The sequence below is a fragment of the Erinaceus europaeus genome, chromosome 1 (genome assembly GCF_950295315.1).
Source record: "Erinaceus europaeus chromosome 1, mEriEur2.1, whole genome shotgun sequence".
NCBI classification, from domain to species: domain Eukaryota; kingdom Metazoa; phylum Chordata; class Mammalia; order Eulipotyphla; family Erinaceidae; genus Erinaceus; species Erinaceus europaeus.
Window position 1 is genome coordinate 31,363,765 of NC_080162.1, and position 19,272 is coordinate 31,383,036.

The 19,272-nt window shown below is 49.0% G+C and overlaps 1 protein-coding gene across 24 annotated transcripts in view; it reads left to right on the top strand.

Annotated features, from left to right (window-relative positions):
- The first annotated feature begins 300 nt into the window (after positions 1 to 300).
- CAMK2G (calcium/calmodulin dependent protein kinase II gamma) overlaps positions 301 to 19,272 on the top strand; it is a 74,924-nt gene continuing 55,952 nt past the window's right edge. For 4 of the 24 annotated variants that reach the window (XM_016186968.2, XM_060173846.1, XM_007520336.3 and 1 more), the window contains exons 1-3: positions 310 to 517; positions 1,840 to 1,934; positions 15,153 to 15,212. In XM_016186968.2, coding sequence (XP_016042454.1) covers positions 453 to 517; positions 1,840 to 1,934; positions 15,153 to 15,212 — 220 coding nt within the window. In that variant the 5' untranslated portion in view covers positions 310 to 452. Of the gene's footprint in view, positions 518 to 1,839; positions 1,935 to 15,152; positions 15,213 to 19,272 lie in introns of all 24 variants that reach the window. The other 20 variants (XM_007520341.3, XM_007520337.3, XM_016186971.2 and 17 more) reach the window with 13 other exon arrangements.

Sequence of the window (19,272 nt, forward strand, 5' to 3'; positions counted from 1 at the left end):
GGTAGTCTCTACCCCTGCACCACTCCCACCACACCCTCGCACATGCACATTCGGAGCCCTTTGCAGAGCGCGCCCCAGGACCACACGCTCGTGGCAAACCTTCCAGCCCCCCCAACGCAGGCGGGTGGCGGGAGGCTGGGACCCCCTTCCCTCCGCAGCCTCGCGCAGCCCAATCCGGGCGGCTCCCGGGCGGGGCGGGGCGGGGCGGGGCGGGACCGCCTAAGGCCCCTCCTCGGAGGCGGTCCGGGGGCCGGGCGGGGGGCCGGCGGGGCTGGGGGCGGGGCGGGCGGCGCGGGGGTGTCACTCCCTCCCTCGCTCTCCCCGGTAAAGTCTCGCGGTGCTGCCGGGCTCAGCCCCGTCTCCTCCTCTTGCTCCCTCAGCCGGGCGGCGGTGACTGTGCACCGACGTCGGCGCGGGCTGCACCGCCGCGTCCGCCTTGCCCGCCCGCCAGCATGGCCACCACCGCCACCTGCACCCGCTTCACCGACGACTACCAGCTTTTCGAGGAGCTCGGCAAGTACGGCCCGCTCGCCGCCCCCCACCCCGACCCCGCCGCGGGGGCGCTATGCGGTCCTCGCCCCGCCCCCGGCCCTACACCGGTCGCGGCAGCGCCCCCTCGGCCCGCCCCACCCCCAGCCTTTCCCGCCAGCCGCCTCCGGCTCCCCGCGCCCCGCACCAGCTACCCCGACCGCTGCACCCCGCGCCGTTGCGGAGACTGCAGCCCCCGGACCGCTCCTGGGCGCCCTCCAGCCCCGCCCCTCCCGCACCCTTCAGGCGCCCCTCACACTGACCGCGCCGGCTCGCCGTCCCCTCCCCGCCCTGCTCACGAGCTCCCGGGCATCCTGTGCCATGTCCCACGCGCCTGGCACTCGGGACCCTCCCCGGCCCTGCAGCTCCAATTCCGCTGCGGTGCCCGGGTGTGTGTGGGGGGGTGTTTGGTTCCCGGCCCCGCCCCCCGCTAGTGTCGCTTCCAGGATCCCTGCCCCGCGTCTGGGCAGTGCTGCGGCACCCCCGGCCCCTCCCCCTTCCCCGCAGTGGTCCCGGGAGCCGAGCGCCGCAGCCTCCGCCGCCGCATCCCCCTCCCCTCCGCACTGAGCTGGCCGCTGCTGCAGCCCCGGCCCCCCCACCCCCTCCGCGGCGCTGAGCCGGGCCACTGCAGCCCCCGCCCTGCCTGCCCCCCTAGACGTTTCCAGAGCTGGAGAGTGCGAACTCTTGGGTGGGGGGTGGTTAGAAGCAAATATTATATGTTGAGGAATGAGAGCTATTGATGTCTGAGACTCACAACTGGATCCTGTCTTTCCCTGCTGTCAGTTGAGCTGGGATGCAGTGGGATGAAGCTGGTTGTAGGCGATTTCAGCCTCACTTTTCACACCTTCCCCCACAGTTGAGGGAGATTTCTCACTCAGGGGATTATTCACTCTTGCAAATCTCTCTTCCCCTTCCCTTAACTGTTCCCGCGGGAAGAATGACCGGGTCAGTGCCCCCTTCTCCTCGTTCCTTTTGCTGGAACCCCAGGGCTGTCCATGATATGCAGCAGGTGTGTGTTATAAGCATCGCCCACCAGCTCCTGATGTGCAGTCTGGAGATTGGGGCTGCCGCTTTGCCCACAGACTAGATGTGGGGGTGGGAGTAGGGTGGATTCCCCCACCCATTTCTGTTGAGAGTCATGCAGTGGCTACATCCTTCTGCCTCATGATGGGAGGGCAAGATCAATCACTACGTGTGTGATTTTGACTAGAGGTCTGCTGATAGGAGCATCCCTGTTCTCAGACCTGAGGCTTGTGTCTGTGTCACTCTGCTTTGCGCTGTGTCCCAGTTCTTTCCCCCTTCTCCCTCCAGGGGTGCTTTCTCTGTGGTCCGCAGGTGTGTGAAGAAAACCTCCACACAGGAGTATGCAGCAAAAATCATCAATACTAAGAAGTTGTCTGCCCGTGGTAAGTTATTCCCCATCTTGGTACCACCCTGGTGTGTGTGTGGGGGGGGGGGGGGGCGTCCTCCAGAGGCTATGGTTTCTTTTGAAGATGTTTCAGGAGTTGGGAATTGTTTTAACACTTGGTGCAGAGTTGGAATTTCAGGGTAGGGGAATTTTAAAATTCAGTAAGGAGTTGTCTGGGGAGCTGGAAGTGTACAGGTAGAAAAGAATAAAGACATAAGAAATGTAGGTAGCTGTAAGATGGAGTGGTACTTGAAGCCTCAAGGGAGTTAGATTTTTTTTGGGTGGGGGGGTGATATATGGAGTGGTTGGTGGGTGGCACAGAATAGATAGCATTAACTAGGAACATTTAGAATCTCTGTGTTTGGGGCAGTGGTAGCTACTCTATGTCTGTCCTAGTGCGTATGCCCAAGTAGTGTCTCAGGGTAGAAATGCTGTAAGTGAACAGCTCTAATAAACCCAGCCTCCCCCTGCCCAGCAGGCGGCAGAACAGACTCCCCAGGGAAGAGAATCTGTAAACAGGGGAGGCTGCTACTGGCGAGGGCTTCTCGGGAACAAATCCTGCCAGATGAACTTGATTGCTTTTTTGATCAAATTACAAAGTTGGTGGTGCAGCAGCAGATGCAGTCTGTCCTGGATGGAGAGTGATGCCTCATGCTCTGAAAAATCTCAACAGCCTGGTCTGGGTGGGAGGAGTGTTGCCTGGGTGGGATGGGGAATCTGAGGAACGTGAAAACCTAGGTCTTGGACCCTAACTTGTACGATCTTCCCGAGTCCCTAAGGCTGGAAGGGCCAGGCCCTGTCTTTCACACCTCAAACTTACACTCCTTGAACTTAGTGTTGGGTGCTTGCCAGACTCACCTCATCTGATAGGTACAGACCCAGCAGTGTGTGAAGTGCTCTGTGAACAGGTCTGGTGAGTACAGTGGTAATGGGTCAGGTCATTGAGGGCTGCAGGGAAACAAGTTATGAGACTCAGAAAGGAATTTGGATTGGGCAGTAAACTGCTGCATATATATTAGGAACAAGGATGGGTACCCTGATGAAGATGTGGGTTATGACCAGTAATAACTTAGGCATTGTTGTGGTAAGAGGTGTAACAGTGTCCCCAAGCATCAGAGAAACTACTGATTTAAAATTCCACAGAGGTGACAGTGGGCTTCTGTCATTTTGACACTTCTGTAACCTGTTTAGCAAGACTGTATCTGCCTCCTAACTAAGAGGCCCTTTCTCTGTTGTCCCCTTCCCGTCCCCCATCTTTTGTTGTTCTTTTACATTGGCTACAAAGGTGACTTCTTTCCTTTTTTTTTAATTATTATTTTTATTTATTCATTTACTGGATAGAGTCAGAGAAATTTGAGTTGGAAGGGGGGAGATAAAGAGAGAAGAGGGCGGAGGTAGATAGCATAATGGCATCCAAAGAGACTCTCACGCCTGAGGCTCCAGAGTCCCAGGCTTCAGTCTTCTGCACCACCATAAGCCGGAGCTGAGCAGTGGAGGTGGAGAGAGGGAGGGAGGAAAAGATGTCCGCAGCACTGCGTCACCGCCTAGTGAAGCTTCTTCGCTTCTTCCCTACAGGTGGGGACCAGGGACTTGAACGTGGGTCCTTATACATGGTAATCTGAGCACACCAATGAGTGTGCCATTACCCAGCCCCTAAATTTGACTTATTTCTTGTTTTCCTTCTCTCTGGGCACCTTAGCTTGGAGACTTTAGTTGCCTTAGAACTATATGAGCCATCAGATGCCCTCTTCCCCTGGGGGTGGAGCAGCAGTTTGGTGGGTTGAGCTTTTTATCAGATGTCCTCTGGCCAAGGATGCAAGCAGGCAAGATGGTGTGAGAATGGATCCTTCCTGTGCCTACGCACCATAGCACATCCGAAATGGGGCTGGTGTCTGGTGTCTCCAGTTAATGATGCAATATTTTTCTTCCCCTCATTTCACCTGTGTCCTCTGACCCACAGATGGGTGAGGGAGAGTCAGCTGGGAGCCAGACTCTGGGATATGAGAATAGCTGGTATGGTGACTTTGTGAGCTGCCTGCCTTGAACATCTATTCCTTCCCTACTCACTTGAATTTCTCTGACCTGTGTTATCATGTCCCCTTCCTTGACTTACCTTTTAACCTTGTCCCATCTTTCTCAACTAATATTTTTCTTTCGTTGCTCAAACTGAAAGAAACTTGATGTCTCTTTGATTTTTCTTGTCCTCGAGGAGAGGATTCTTGTGTAAGGTCATACTTCAGACATTAATGACCACCTCGCTCAAAAAGGCTATGCCAAGTCTGGAGCTCTGTTGTGTAGCTTATGTGTCAGGTTAGCTTGGGGACACAGGCTTGGTCCTGACTGATAAGCACAAATGACAGCAAGAGGGGTCAGGAATACAAGTGCTAGTACTGTTTGGAGGTGGGAGAGTGGGAGGGTGTTGTCTTGGAGATGGAGGGAGCAAGCCAGGGATTGTGCTGTAGGGGTGGACCTGGGGGATGTTAGCTCTTGGGGGGTGGGGAAGGGAGGGGAGATTGGACCAAGGTGCCTATTTGACTGGTGCCCATGGGGTTAGGGAGTGAAGGCTGTGGCTTCCCTGTAGCCTCTCAGTTTACGCTGTATATTTTATAAAGGTACAGCAGCTGGGGCTGGGTTTCACTTGTCACTGTCTGTCTGTCTAGAACTCTGTAGGTGTTGGATTTCTGTGTCTGGTATTGTGGTTGGACCACCAGGGTCATCCACGAGGGTCTGAAGAAACTTGCTCTGCTTGTTGAATCTCCTTGCCTGTTTTCTTGTTGACCAATCTCTGTGCTGCCAACCTCAAGGAAAGAAAGAGGGTATCAAGCAGCTTCTCTTTGGCCTCTGTGGTAAGGTGACTCAGGAGGTACACAGATCACCTAGTATTCTGGGGGTGGGGAGATGGGATCTGGATGAGAATACTTTTGCTCTGTTGTTTCTTGTCATTGCGGTCTTTGGTCTGGGTTGGTGACTGGGTTGTAAAATAGAGATCATGTGGCTGTCCTTTGAGCATGGTTTTTGTCTATAACTTGTCTACATTAAGCCACCCATAGTCACATAACATCACCACATTTGCTTTGGAACAGAGATGGATGTGAAATTGGGGCCCGTAAGGGAGTCCATGGTTCCAAGCTCAGCTCTCGGCTAGCTAGGCTGAAGGAGGCATTTAAAATAGTCTTGGATGCAGGAGCTAGTGGGCCAGGTGATGGCAATGATAAGTTGTTATTTTAAGATTTAAGAGCACCCCCCACCAGTAGCCTGAGCCCTTATGTCTTTTTTTATTTTTAAATCTTCATATTCCCTTCTTATCTTTATTCATATGCATATAGATTTTTCACCTCACGGAGCATAACATTTTATATCCCACTCTTGCTGGATCCAAAGCATTTTCCCCATATTGCTACAGTTAAAGGGTAAATGGCCCTCCCTTTCTTCTGCATAGTTTAAGATTTATCCTCGGAGTAATTAGCATCTTAAACCTTTATCTTTGGACCATTTATCTGGATTTCAAGTGGACACATGGCTGTAGCTAAAGATGCTACCAGAAACAAATATTACGAAATATGTTTATTATAGCACTTCTGTGTTTATTTGTGTATTTAATTTGTATACTCATGTGAAGAAATTTCTATGGAGCTAAATGAAAACAAAAGCTTTCCTCTTCCTGATAACCTGGGAGGTAAGAGTAGGGATTATATATGTTTCTTTTCTTCGATGTGGACAGAATCCAGCAAAATGTCCGAGACTTGCTGAGCATATACATGTTGAATAGATGTATTAAGAAAAATGCATAATCAGTCACAATTACCTTTTGGATTTTGCTTTCAAGAAACTTCCAGAGCTAAGTTGCTGGAAACCTTGTACCCTTTTGCTGGCTTGGCTCACCCTTTTCTGATCCATAGAGTCAAACTGTAGGCCTGATACAACTGTTGGAGAGGATAGACTAGGTTAAAGATCTGTGCTTGGAGCAGAGGACAGATAGGAGTTAAAGGTAGACAGTGTAGGTTGTGATTCTGCGCTCTGTCATTAATAGCCTTGTTGGAACTTCCTCTAAGGAATGATTTCAATTTTAGTGTGCGTAAGGATCACCTTGAGTAGTGGTTTAAAAAATAGATTCAAAAAGAAAAAAAAAAGTAGGTAAAAAGTAGATTCCTGGGCTCTATAAACAGATTCTGTGTCAGGAGGTCTGGGATGGGGTTTCAAAATCTACATTTTTTTAAAAGATTTTTTTAAATATTTATTTCCTTTTGTTGCTCTTGTTGTTTTATTGTAGTTAATGTTGTTTTTATTGATGCCGTTGTTGTTGGATAGGACAGAGAGAAATGGAGAGAGGAGGGGAAGAGAGAGAGGGAAAGATAGACACCTGCAGACCTGCTTCACCGCCTGCAGACCTGACTCCCCTGCAGGTGGGGAGCCAGGGGCTCGAACCGGGATCCTTACGCCCAGCCCCTGTGCTTTGCACCACTAGCGCTTAACCCACTGTGCTACCGCCCGACTCCCCTAGAATCTGCATTTTTAACAAGGATCCTAGTGGGTTTCCTGTAGGTAGTCCCTGAGCCATACTTTAAGAAATGTTGTCTAAAATCAGCAACAGTAGCAACGGTTGCTCTTCCCATGCTCTCTGAAATTTACCAGGCACACCTTGGCCCAGCCTTTCTCCAGGTGGCATCACTTCTTGTACAGGACCATCTGTGTGCATTGACTGTTGTGTGATATGGGGCCTCTTTCTGAACCCCCAGGCTGACATGTTAGTCTGTGTCCAAGACTGTGCAAGCTGAGTGATTAGGGTTGTGGCATGTTGGCTACCAGAAGGGCAAAGACTGTCCCTTTCTGGGTCCAGCTGGCCCTAGGGACTGAAATGGGATCCCCTTGGATGGTGCCAGCTGAAAGTCTCCGCCCCTTTGGTGTTGGCCTGAGTAGCCCCCATGACATTTGTGTCCCCTGTGGCATCTCCAAGTGAGACTTTCCTGTTAAGGATCTGGGTGAAGAGAGGGGAGGGTGAAGCAGCAATGGGGGTGGAGGAGTGGAGAAAGAAATCTGCAGTACTGGAACTCTGGGACTCAAAGCATTTAAGTTGTATGCAAAGGCATGCTTTCCTCCTGAAAATAAAATATACCAGTATTTGTTGACAGAGAGATAAGCCTCCTGCACATCAGCAACAGAACTCCTCTGACCATTCCCTATGTGGATGAGGAAGCATCTTGGAGGTCCCTTCTGTATGCCAAGACCTATGCCAGGGGCTTGCTTCATCACACAGTCACTCTCTGTGTGTGATTCAGCTCACACAGCACTGGCCTATCACCCTGCCCTCTCGCCCATCTTCCCAGGATGACTTTGAGTGCTGGCACCATGGGGTAGGGATGGCGGTCGGAAGATGGCCCCAGCCTATTGGGAAAGCCCCTGCTTTCTGCCTGCTGCTTGCTCTGGTCTCTAGGTAGAAGCTTTGTTCCCAACTTTGAGGCTGTGGTAAAACCCCCAGAATGACTGACTCCATTCTCTACTGAGACTGGAGACAGGGAAGGGAAGGAGTGGGTGTGACAGACTCTGGCCCCATCTCTTGCTTGCTGTTCTTTGAATAGCCTTGGCACACGAACAGGGGCCTGATCCCATGGGTGCTAAAAGGGTGGTGGCAGGAAGAGATGGGTACTTTGCACATCTTGAGTGCTCTAGCAGGGGCTCTTTGTCATCTGCCCAAGACTAGACAGACCTGCCCTAGATGGGGAAACCAAGGTAGAGGATTTGTTTTGTTCATCTTGAGCTATCGGTATGACGGTGATTTTGCCATTGCTCAGATTCCAGCATCCTTAAGTAATGTGGTCTTCACTTATCTCTTGACTCTTCTCTTCAAAACACAGATTCTGTGTGTTTTGTTCCTGTGACGAACCGTATATATCACCACCCATCCTCTTCTTCTAGGCCCAGAGTTCTAAGCACAGTGGGGCACATCTCTTTCTCCTGGCTAAGGCCCGTCTGTACACCACAGAGGAATGTAGCCCTCTCTATGGTGGGGATACTTCCAGTCATCCCCCCAACCCCATCTCTACTTTCTGGGCTCTGGCAGCAGCAGCAGCTTCCCATATGCTCCCCTCTTTTCTCCCTCCCCCCCCCCCTTGCTGCTGCCCTGGGAGGAGCTATTTTTAGGGCTACTTCCTGGGATGTTTTACTTGGGGCTGGTTACCATGAAGGAAATGTCACCAAAACAGTGGGCAAAGGCTGCAGGCACCCAGAGTCCTGCTGGGAGCATGGAGACCTCAGCAACTAACCCTGTTCTGGACCTTGAGTACATTTAGAATGTCCAGAGGCAGAGTCTTGCCTTCTTGGGGCTTGCTAGTTACTCCATGGGGATTTTTCTCCATCCAAGCTGGTTTGGGAGACTTGCTATGGGGTACTTCTTGGCACTGCTTACCTCTTCCTTCTTAGTTAAAGCTTTTCTTCTCTTCAGAGCTAAAGTGGAACTTAAGTCTTTATGTGGCAGGTTTAAATAGCTCAAGCTAGGACTGATGAGAAGGGTTTCAGGCTATAGGATAGAGTCTTTGGGTTCACATGGGCATGTTTCATACTCACAAGCTTCGGCTCATCTTTGGGTGTGTAGGTGTGAAGAAGTTAGAAGTATGACCCCTGCTCATACATGGTGGATGATTTTGCTCTTAATTGGAGGCTCTTTGAACCTTTCAGTGATATTTAAAGAGGAAGGGATGTGGCTTCACACAGTGTCAGAGTGAGGTCAGTGGGATTGTGGTTTAGGATTCGCACTGGTCAGTTCCCGAGGCCAGGGGCTGCTTATAAGCAGCTGGGGAATGTGGGTTGTGATACTACATCTCTACATTGCCCATGTTTTGCTTTTCAGGGCAATTCTAGATAGGATCCTCTGTTGCTTGGAGTAGGGATAGGGCATACAGGAGAATACTCACATTGATTATCTGGAATTGATAGGGCCATAGACCCATCTCATGACCCATGTGAGTCACATAGGCATAGACCTTTCAGATATTCAGTGGAAAATCAAGGGTGTCTTTGAGGTAGGAACTTGGGGAGGGTCCTCATAGCTTGAGTTGGGGGGGGGTCTGTATTCTTTCCTATTTCATAGTTGTGGGTTTAGGTGGCAGCAGGATCTTATTTGAAGCTCATGCTACCATTTATGGTTTTAGAGAAATGTCACTAAATCAACACGCCTGTTCCTGCAGGGGCATGGAGAATCAGCGATTGGGCCTCCTTGCCCCCTCCTGCCCTACCCTTGTTGGGGAGAAGAGTGTATTTGGAGAAGGGTTCTGTCCTGGGGTCCTAGGGGAGGGAGGTGCTCGTGCTCTAGGTGTGCCCTGTTGGGGCAGGCTATCTCCTCACTATTTCCTCTTTATTGCCTCCTTTGGCACATCTGCTCACATCTTGATGCCCTTCCTGTGAAGGATACTTGGCCTTCATAGTACCCTGGACCTCTTCCTGAAGTACTTAGGCAGAAGGAAGAGTCGATGCTTCCAGAGACCTTGTTTTCTAAGACCTGGCTCTGCCCTGGGTGGGCTGTAGGTTAGGTCCTGACGTGGGTCCCTGATAACAGCTGCTTCTGCTTTCTGCTCCTGTTGCCACCTCTGCTCTTGAGGGGGAAAGCCTTGCAAAGGGCTGTGGTTGGAGCTGGGCTGAAGGCCAGCAGGGGTGGGTCTCTCTCCATGGCGGTAGCATACAGGCAGGCAGGAAGTGGCCCTGTGCAAAAGCGGGAAGTGGCTGCTGTCAAACAGGAAAGGGGGGCAGGGCTGTGTTAGCGGACGGGGACAAGCCCAATAGAAGGCGGGCGGGAAGACAGTCAGGTCAGCCTTGGAAGGTGTGAGCTGTTTCTGAGGAACAGTGAGCTCAGTGGTCATTGGGAAGAGGGATGTCTCAAGGGAGAAAATCACCTTTGTGACAGGAAGGAACACCACCTGGCATGTTAGCACAGTGGGATATCAAGTAAGGCCTACACCTAACACTGTGGGCGAAGCATTGACCCTTTAGGGATTGGGGACACTGTGTTTAGCTAGGACAGCTCTTAGTGTCTGGGAATGATGCTCTAAAAACCATGATTTGTTCCTGTAAAGCTGCTGCTGCTGCTACTGCTAGAGTGGAGTCTTTGCTTTTCCCCAGACATGGACCATCCCTGGAGGGGATGACAGGATAGGAAGTAGGGGGTGAGGAAGTGGGGGTAGGTGGGAGAGAGACAGCAGATGACAGCTGGAGAAGCTAGGGTGCTGGCCAGCTGCGGGGGTATAAAGAGGCAGGGAGAATGTGGTAGGCAGAAACCACATGGCTCATTGACCAGAGCTTCTAGATGGCAGGGCAACACATCCAACAAGGCTAATTCTGAGGAAGAGGAGGGATCTTACTAGCAGCAGCACTTTCAAGGCTCTGTCCTCTGAAGATCCTTTTCTGCCAATGTTTACCTGTAGATGTGGTTGTGTCCCAGCAAAATGGTAGGAATTCCTCCTCCCTTATGGGAAGGCTATGGTGAAACCCTGTGGCTTCCCAGACTGAAGGAGAGTGAGTTCAACTCCTTCCATGTCTCTGATGGTAGACAAAGCCAACTCGAGAAGCCTTGTTTATTTCATCACTGGGCCTTTGGGAAGGAGACAGTCCATGAGTACCATTTCCCATGCTGAGCACTTACCTGGTAAATCCATTTAATCCACAGGTACCACTGCCTCTGTTTCAGAAATGAGGAGACTCTAATTTCCTTCCTTCCTTCTTTTTTTTTAATATATATTTTTATTTATTATTGTATAGAGACAGAGAGAAATTGAGAGGAGGGGGGCAATAGAGAGGAAGAGACACCTGCAGTCCTGCTTCACCACTTGTGAAGCTTTCCCCTTGCAAGTGGGGACCAGGGGCTTGAACCTGGGTCTTTGTGTACCATAATATGTGCACTTAACCAGGGGCACCACCACCTGGCCCCCCCTTTTCCTATTTTCTCTCTCTCTCTCTCTTTCTTTCTTTCTTTTTTTTTTTTTTACCAGAGCACTAGTCAGCTCTGGCTTATGGTGGTGTGGGGGATTGATAACCATTATGCTATCTATCCTCCACCCTCTTTCTTATTTTCTTGTTGTCACTGTGGTTATTACTGGGATTCAGTGCCAACACTACAACTCCACTGCCCCCAGTGGCTCCTTCCTTCCTTCCTTCCTTCCTTCCTTCCTTCCTTCCTTCCTTCCTTTCCTTCTGTCTTCCTTTCTATGTTATTTAATAGGACAGAGAGAACTTGAGAGAGGAAGGGGAGATAGAGCGGAAAAGTGAAAGAGAGACACCTACAGACCTATTTCACCACTTGTGAAGCTTCCCCTGTAGGTAGGGAGAGGGAGCTCAAACCTGGGTCTTTGTGCATTGAAACATGTGCTCAGTTGGGTGCACCACCCAGCCTCCAAAAGGTGACTCTTTTCCTGGCCATCCTATTTAAGTCTATGTGTTGCCTCTTCCCTCTTATTTTTCTGCATTACACTTAGCATGACATCACATGTTGCCATCGACTACACTAGTATATCAACTCTGTAATGGTGGAGATTTTTGTGTTTTGTGTACTGCTGTATCCCCAGCATCTAAAACAGTGCCTGTCACATAGTAGGCCTCACTAAATTTTTTTTTGAATGAATGAATGAATGAATGAAACTTAAATGGGTTTGATAAACTGATGTGATAGTCCTGGGAGTCTCGTGGGGTGTGTCTGACTCTAAAACTGACGTGTTAGTGACCAGAATTCATGGTTAAGGATCAGAACAGGGAGTCAGGTGGTAACGCAGAGGGTTAAACTCACGTGGCGCTAAGTGCAAGGACCGGAACAAGGATCCCAGTTCAAGCCCCCGGCTCCCCACCTGCAAGGGAGTCATTTCACAAGCGGTGAAGCAGGTCTGCAGGTGTCTATCTTTCTCTCCTCCTCTCTGTCTCCCCTCCTCTCTCCATTTCTCTCTGTCCTATCCAACAACAATAACAATAATAATAACTACAACAAGGGCAACAAAAGGAAATAAATAAATATTAAAAAAAAAAAAAGGATCAAAGCAAGTACCAAGACTTGATTCAGGGTTCAGAGAAGACACAGTCCTCACTCAGAACATGGAGCTCCTCCTCTTGGATTGAGGGATGAATGCAGTGGCAGACAAGGACCCTCTGAACCCTAGGAAGCTCCTTTGAGGGGCTGGAAGCGTAAATCTGTGTATCTGTCTCCTGGCTCAGAGTCACTGGTAAAGCCAAAGCACCATTATTTTTAGTGTTGTTGCTGTTGTAGAACTGTAACCATTAGCCAGTAAGAGTCTTAAGGGAGGAGATAAACATTACTCTTCTAGGCCTTCCCCTCCGCTGCCACCTCCACACTGCAAGATGCTGTTCTCCTGCACCTACCTGGGCTGCCCAGCTTGAGAGTTGTGGGTCGGAGGGTGGTGAGGTGAGTGGTCAGAGAGAGGGCAGCTTTGTCACTGGCTAGCTTGGTGCCTCCATCCCACATCCCAGTAGGGAAAGAGGCAGTGAGGTCTGATAGCCTCCCCATCAGATCTAGAAGGAAAGAGCCATGGCAAACACGGGTGTTACTGTGCTTCCTTAACTACAATTTTTGAAGGTTCCCTGGGACTAAAGGGTTCCTGGCATGGAACTATGTGGGAGAACTAGGGTTCTTCTGGCTACATCCTGGTCAGTGGGCATGCTGACCCAGAGGATGGGAAGGAAAGCCTGACCCAGATCCTTAGGCAGCTGGGATGGATTAGCTGGGCAACAGGAACTAATCTCCGCCTATCCCCACCTCCTTCTTCCACAGAGCTGTTGTGAGAAGGAAAGTTTAGGACAAAACTGGGGGTGGTTGGTGAAGCAAAAAATAGGAATTTCTTCTAGTCTATAATCACTATATTATCTCAGAATACATTATCTCAGATGAACTAGGTTTGAATCCCAGTTCTATCCCTTTCCTGCTGTAGGGCCTTTAATATGTTATTGAACTTCTTTGGGCCTTAGTTTCATCATCTGTAAAATGGAGATATTCATAGCACCTGCCTTGTAGGAGGGCTTGTAGGCTCATGAGAGGCTCCATAGGGGGGCTTTGCTGTTTGGGGTAGACATGGAGGGACAGAAGCCCCTACCAAGAGAGACTTGGCAGATGTGGGTATAAGGTGCCTTCCTGGGTTTGAAAGAGTTGAAATGACTTGGACTTACTACCCCTCCCTGATACACCCCAAAGCCCATTTTTACTTATCTATAGCATACTGATAGGAAAAAAGGTCTCTGAGCTCATACCACCTGCATCTACTCCCTGTCTGTGTAACTTCAGGTGGGTTGCTTTGCTTTCTCTCTCCCTCTCCCTCTCCCTCTCCCTTTCTCTCTCTCTCTCTCTCTCTCTGTCTCTCTCTCTCTCTCTCTCTCTCTCTGTGTGTGTGTGTGTGTTCCAAGGACCTCATACATGCAGTTTCTCTGCTGTGAGCAGTGGGGTAGAGAAGAACAGACAGGGAGAGAGAGACACCACAGCACCAGAGCTTTTTCCAGTGCCATCCTAGCACTTGCTGTAGGATACTAGAGCTCGAACCTAACCTACATGTATGGCAAGGCAGGTGTGTGCTACTTTCTCTGACTGTTCTGTTTTTGTTGTTGTTGCTGTTTGTTTTTTACCAGAGCACTGCTCAGCTCTAGCTTGTGGTGGTGCGGGGGAGGGGGGGGTTGAGCCTGGGACTTCGGAGCCTCAGGTGTAAAGTCTCTTTGCATAACAATAACGCTATCTATCCCTGCCTTTTTGCTTTATCTTTGTAAGCCTCAGTTTCCTCTTTTATAGTGCAGGGTAGCTAATTAGACCCCCCTACTTCGCTTGATTTTTTTATTAAGTGTAAAAAAGATGATTCTTCTATGAGGATGAAATAAGATGATTCTACAGTAGAAAAGGCATATAATAAATACTTAGGGAATAGTAGTTCTTACCACAGCTCTTGATGTTATTGACAAGCCCTTACGTGCCTATTATAGAGAGAGAAGATGGGGGTTTGATTACTAGGAGGGGAAATGGAAGTTTGCTCAGTGGAACAGAGACAACTGTGAAGAAGGTGATGTTGGGATTTTACCAAGCAAGCACTAGGGAGGAGTAATGGGGAAGGCCTCTGGCCATCTTGCTTTGAGCAGTGGCATCCTTTCTACATCATGAAACTTCTGTTTTTCTCTGGAAGGCATTGACTAATGTAGCTCCTTGAATCTGGGGACTCTTGGGTTTGGGTCATTTTACCAAATCAGAGTAACCCCAGAGTTTGAGTGCCAAAAGGTCAACGATTATAGCAGTGGGTGGCCAAGAGGATCCTGGGCATCATAATAGTACACCCTCATATAGTAATAACAGGCATCATAATAGTACACCCTCATATAATAATAACAGGCATCATAATAGTACACCTTCATAGGGATGTCATAAACATAAGTTAAAAGATGTATCTGCCTGTATAAGAGATTCTGGATACCCTGGTTCAATGATAACCTTGCTGTAGTGGGAAAACCACTGAAGTTTTAGTTGAAGGCATGAGTTCAAATCCTAGGTTTGGGGGCCCAGGCAGTGACACCCAAAGCCCAGCATTTTTACTTATCTATAGCATACTGATAGGAAAAAAAGAGGTCTCTGAACTCATACCACCTGCATCTACTCCCTGTCTGTGTAACTTTGGGCAGGTAATGTTGAGCACACACATTACCAGGCAGAAGTACCCAGGTTCAAGTCCCTGATCCCCACCTGCAAGGGGGAAGCTCCCTTCTCAGTTTCTCACTGTCCTGTCTGTTTAATAAAGTAGAAAGGAAGAAAGAAAGGAAAGGGAAGGGAAGGGAAGGGAAGGGAAGGGAAGGGAAGGGAAGGGAAGGGAGGGAAGGGAAGGGAAAGGAAAGGAGGAAGGAAGGAAGGAAGGAAGGAAGGGGGAAGGAAGGAAGGAAGAAAGGAAAAAGAAAGAGAGAGAGAGAAAGGAAAAATGGCTCTGGAAGCCATGGATTCATAGTGCCAACAATGAGCCCCAGCAATCACCTTGTGGCAATAAATAAATAAGTAATGCTAGCTTTGCCATTCAGTATCTTGAGGTGCTTTCCTCCTGTAGAAAAAGTAGTTGTAGGTACTGTCTCTAGGATTTCTATGACTTGTTGCATTCATTTAAAAAAAAAAAAAAGACAAGTAGTACCTTAGAATTGAAAGAGTTTGACTAGTCAGTTGGCCACAAATAGGGTGGATGGTTGATAACTTTTGCTTTCACTCTTCTGCTTCTAGATCACCAGAAACTAGAACGTGAGGCTCGGATATGCCGACTTTTGAAACATCCGAACATCGGTAAGTTCCCTCCTTACACAGCATATTTTTGGGTATTATATAGAAGAAGGGAAGAACAGAGAGATCTCCTGCTATTGTGTAAGAACTATTCTGACCTTGAGTCTTTCCTGGAAACTTCTACCAGGCAGGAAAACAGCCATGGCTTGCTTAGAATTCTGGGGCATTCTAGACTCGAAACCTGAGTAGGTCTTCATCCCTGTGGTGCCATCTCAGGGCTGGGAGGTGAGGTGTTGAAACAGGTCTTAGACTCCCTTTTTCCTCATCCATCTTTAGGCTGAGGTTCAGAGCCCTCAGCATGTGATGCTCTGGGTCAGTCGCCTGCCTGCGCCCCTCAGTGGGTACCTTCCACAGCCATCGTAGAGAGTTTGGATTTTTGTTTCTGGGCTTAAAGGGGTTTTGTTCCTATTGCAGTGTCATGCATACTCTGGGGGTTTCCATGGTACTCCTGTTTGTATTCCCCAGAGCCAGGAAAGCAAGCTGCCCACCCGCCTGGCTTCTCTGGAGAAGAGATGGCAGGAGCCACTCAGATGGAGAAGGAGAAAAAAATTAAGAGGATTTCTCCCTGCTCCCACCCTGACTTGGGGGACAAGAGCACATTGTTGGTTGTTCTAAAGCCTGAGGAGGTTGCCTGCCACAACCCACTCTGGCTCAGTTTTACATTGTTCAGTTGAAATAGTGTTTGCCAAAAGCGTTGGCCCCAATTTGATGTTTCTCAGAAGGGACAGAAACTGGGCTGACTGCAGTGTTTGAGCAGAAACCCCAGTCTTAACTTGAGGCAGAACAGAGAGTATCTCCTAGGTTTTCCCTGAAATCCCTGAGACATCACAGAAAGAGAGAAAAAGGAAAAGGCACGTGTTTCACGCACCTCAGGCATGGCCTAAATATCGGGACTCCCGCAGTGCCCCAGAGACCGCCTGCTCTGCTCTGATGGTGGGCAGGACTATGAGGCAACTTGCTGAAGCTTCATGGTTCCTCCAGAGCTTCCTAGATTCTAGTTATAGATTCTAGTACTGGGGCTTAGCGTGCTCAACATGAGCTCTTACATGGGAGAGCTGAGGTCATACTCTAGCCCAAGGAGAGAGGAACAGTTCTGAAGTAACCAGAACTCCACCCATGCAGGGCTTTGTAGATGGTAATCAGCAGCTTGGATTACACCGAAGCAGATTGGCATAACCAGTGTTGAGCACTATGTGGTGCAGTATTTACTTGGAGCTGACACTTCTCAGCTAATGGGTCACGGGCTTGGAACTGCTAGAGCTCCTGGGTGATCTCTAGAGTTAGACCCTCACCTGACAACAGCATGGTGGGGGCCAATGTGTTGCCTTGAATAGGAGAGAAATGACAGAGGAACACCTTGATAGCAATCACAAATTCAGGCAAATTTTGTTTGGGTGGCTTATCAGTCTAAAAACATTTTTATTGGGGGGCTAGGTGGTGGTGGTACACCTGATTGAGTACACACATGACAATGTACAAGGACCCAACTCAAGTCCCCGGTCCCAACCTACAGAAGGAAAATTTTATCAGCAGTGAAGCAGTGCTGCAGGTCGGCTCCTCTCTCTCTGTCTCTCTCTCTTCCACCCTCCCTCTCTCTCTCCCTCCCACCTCTTTATTTCCCCCTTTACCTCTCAATTTCTCTGTCTCTAGCCAAAAGACAAATATATTTTAAACACTTTCAATATTTGCCAGTATGTAAAAGTGAAATTTCACATTTTGGGGAAAAAAACAAGCAAACGGTCCAGGTTGTGATGCACCTGTTGGGCACACATGTGTCAGTGCACAAGGACCTAGTTCAAGCCCCTGGTCCCCACCTGCAGGGAGAAAGCTTCTCTGTCTTTCTCCCTCTCTGTCTCCCCTACCCTTTCAATTTCTGGCTGTCTCTATCTAATAAGTAAAGATAATTAACAAAGTAAATAAATAAATAAAACTGAAGGGGGGGAAGCAGGCAAACAGACAAACAAACAAACAGAAAAACTCTGGTTCCTAGTCTTTCAAGTGAGAAGACCACTCTGCTACCCCATATCAGTGTGAGACCAGAATCACCTGGGGCAGGGCAACAGCTGCCCTCTTAGCCGGCCCACTATCATCCTCGCCACTCACTGTTGTCTCAGATTTGCACTCCTTACATGACGCTGTGAGCTTGGGTCCTGGGCTCTGGAAGTTCTAAGGAAGAGAAAGCATCTGAATAACTATAACCATCCACAATCACAGAAGATTTTGGTATTCCAGTCCCAAGTCTTAGGGCCTAAAGGAAAAAACTTTCTTTGCTGCTTTTATTTACAAAGAAACTTGTAAAACAGTAATGTCCTCCTGTACGTAGGAGAGTCCAGGGTGAGCTAGGTGAGCAGGAATCTGTATATCTGAACTTCCTCTGTATCAGCTGTAACATGGGTGTGGCTGACCCCAGAAGGATATAGGATGAAAACAACTGAGAAATGATCAAGAAGGATTAAAATGAGACTCTAGGTAAAAAAAAAAAAAAAAAAAAAAGTTTTACTGTGCTCCTCAAAATTAAATATATACTTGTTGACCTCTTAGACTTTTAGACTTTATTTGCTTTCAAGGCAGTCCCTACCCCCCCCCCACCCCTGAGTTAGAATTAAGACGTGGAGTTTCCTCAGACAGATGACTGTCTCCTCCAGCCATCTGCTCTGATGGGAGGGAACGGGCCCCAGGACACTGGGAAAGGCACACTCACTTCGTCAGCATCTGACTGTCCATGACCGTGCTTCATTTTATCACTGCTCCCAGATCCTGAGAGATGTTGATCAAGTCAGGGAGGGAGAGCAGGGTGAGTCAGGACTGTGTCCCAACAGAGCTGCTGGCCAAACTTTGGCTTCCGCTGGGAACCAGGGCTCCTGGAGATGTGGCTAAGCTTTAGGGGAGGGGGGGCATAGTGTGGGGGTTGTTGCCATGGATCCTGACCTGGCTTGTGGCAGAAGAGGAGGTAGTTTTGTGCCCCCCTAATTTACTATTCATCTCTTTCCTCTGCTGCTCAGTCCTTCAGAGCTGTGACCTTTTTGGCTCCAGCCTCTTTAACCCCATCCCGCAGAGATACAAGTGGATCAGCCCAAGTGTGATGAAGAGCTGAGGAAGCTAAGAGCAGATAGCACGTGTTCTGTTGTTGCGAGACTCAGAAACACTTGAATTCAGAAGGAAGTTAGGTTCGTGGAGTCAGGCAACCCCAATTTTTTCCTTAATAGATATCCTGTCCCAGGAGTTAGAAACTAGTTAGAAGGGTGAATCCCAATGTAAACTATGAACTGTAGGTGATAGTGGCATGTCAGTATTGGTTCACAGATTGTACCCAAACGTGCTTTTAAAAAACTAATGAATTTTATGTTAATGAGAGAGACAGACACACTCCAGAACACTGGCTCTCCTTTATGGTGGTGCTAGGGATTGAACCTGGGACCTCTGAGCCTCAGGCATGAAAGCCCTTTGCATAACCATCAAGATGTGCCTCTAAAGGTTAAGTTTATATGGCCTTGCAAAACAGCTCGCCTGAGTACTACACCTGCTTGGCTATGCCTATAACCCAGATTCTAGCCTAGTCCCCACCACACTGGCGAAAGCTTCAGTTCTGTGGTCTTTTCTTTTCTCCGTGTTTTCTTTTCTTCCTGAAAAATAGGGGAAAAGTCAGCCCAGGGCAGTGAAGCCCCAGTAACCACAAAAGAAGAAAATCAGTTATAGGGGCCAAAGGGGTTGTGCAGTGGTTGCAAAGAGGATTTGCAAGCAAGGGGTCCCAGGTCCAACATGGTACCACAATGTCCAGAACTGACAGTTGCTCTGGTCAAAAATGCACACGTGTGTGAGCACACACACACATACACACACACACACACACACACACACACACACACACACACACACACACACAGTGGAGCCAAGGAAATTGGACGGCTGGCAGAGAGCACCAGATTTGCATTTTTGAGACTCTTGGCTTGATCTCCTACATATACTAAAGGGGCTCTGGATTCTGTCTCATATAAGAGACATAAAGCAAATCTTTAAAAAAGAAAAACAGGAGACTGGGGTGTTGCCGTGCTTGGTTGAGTGC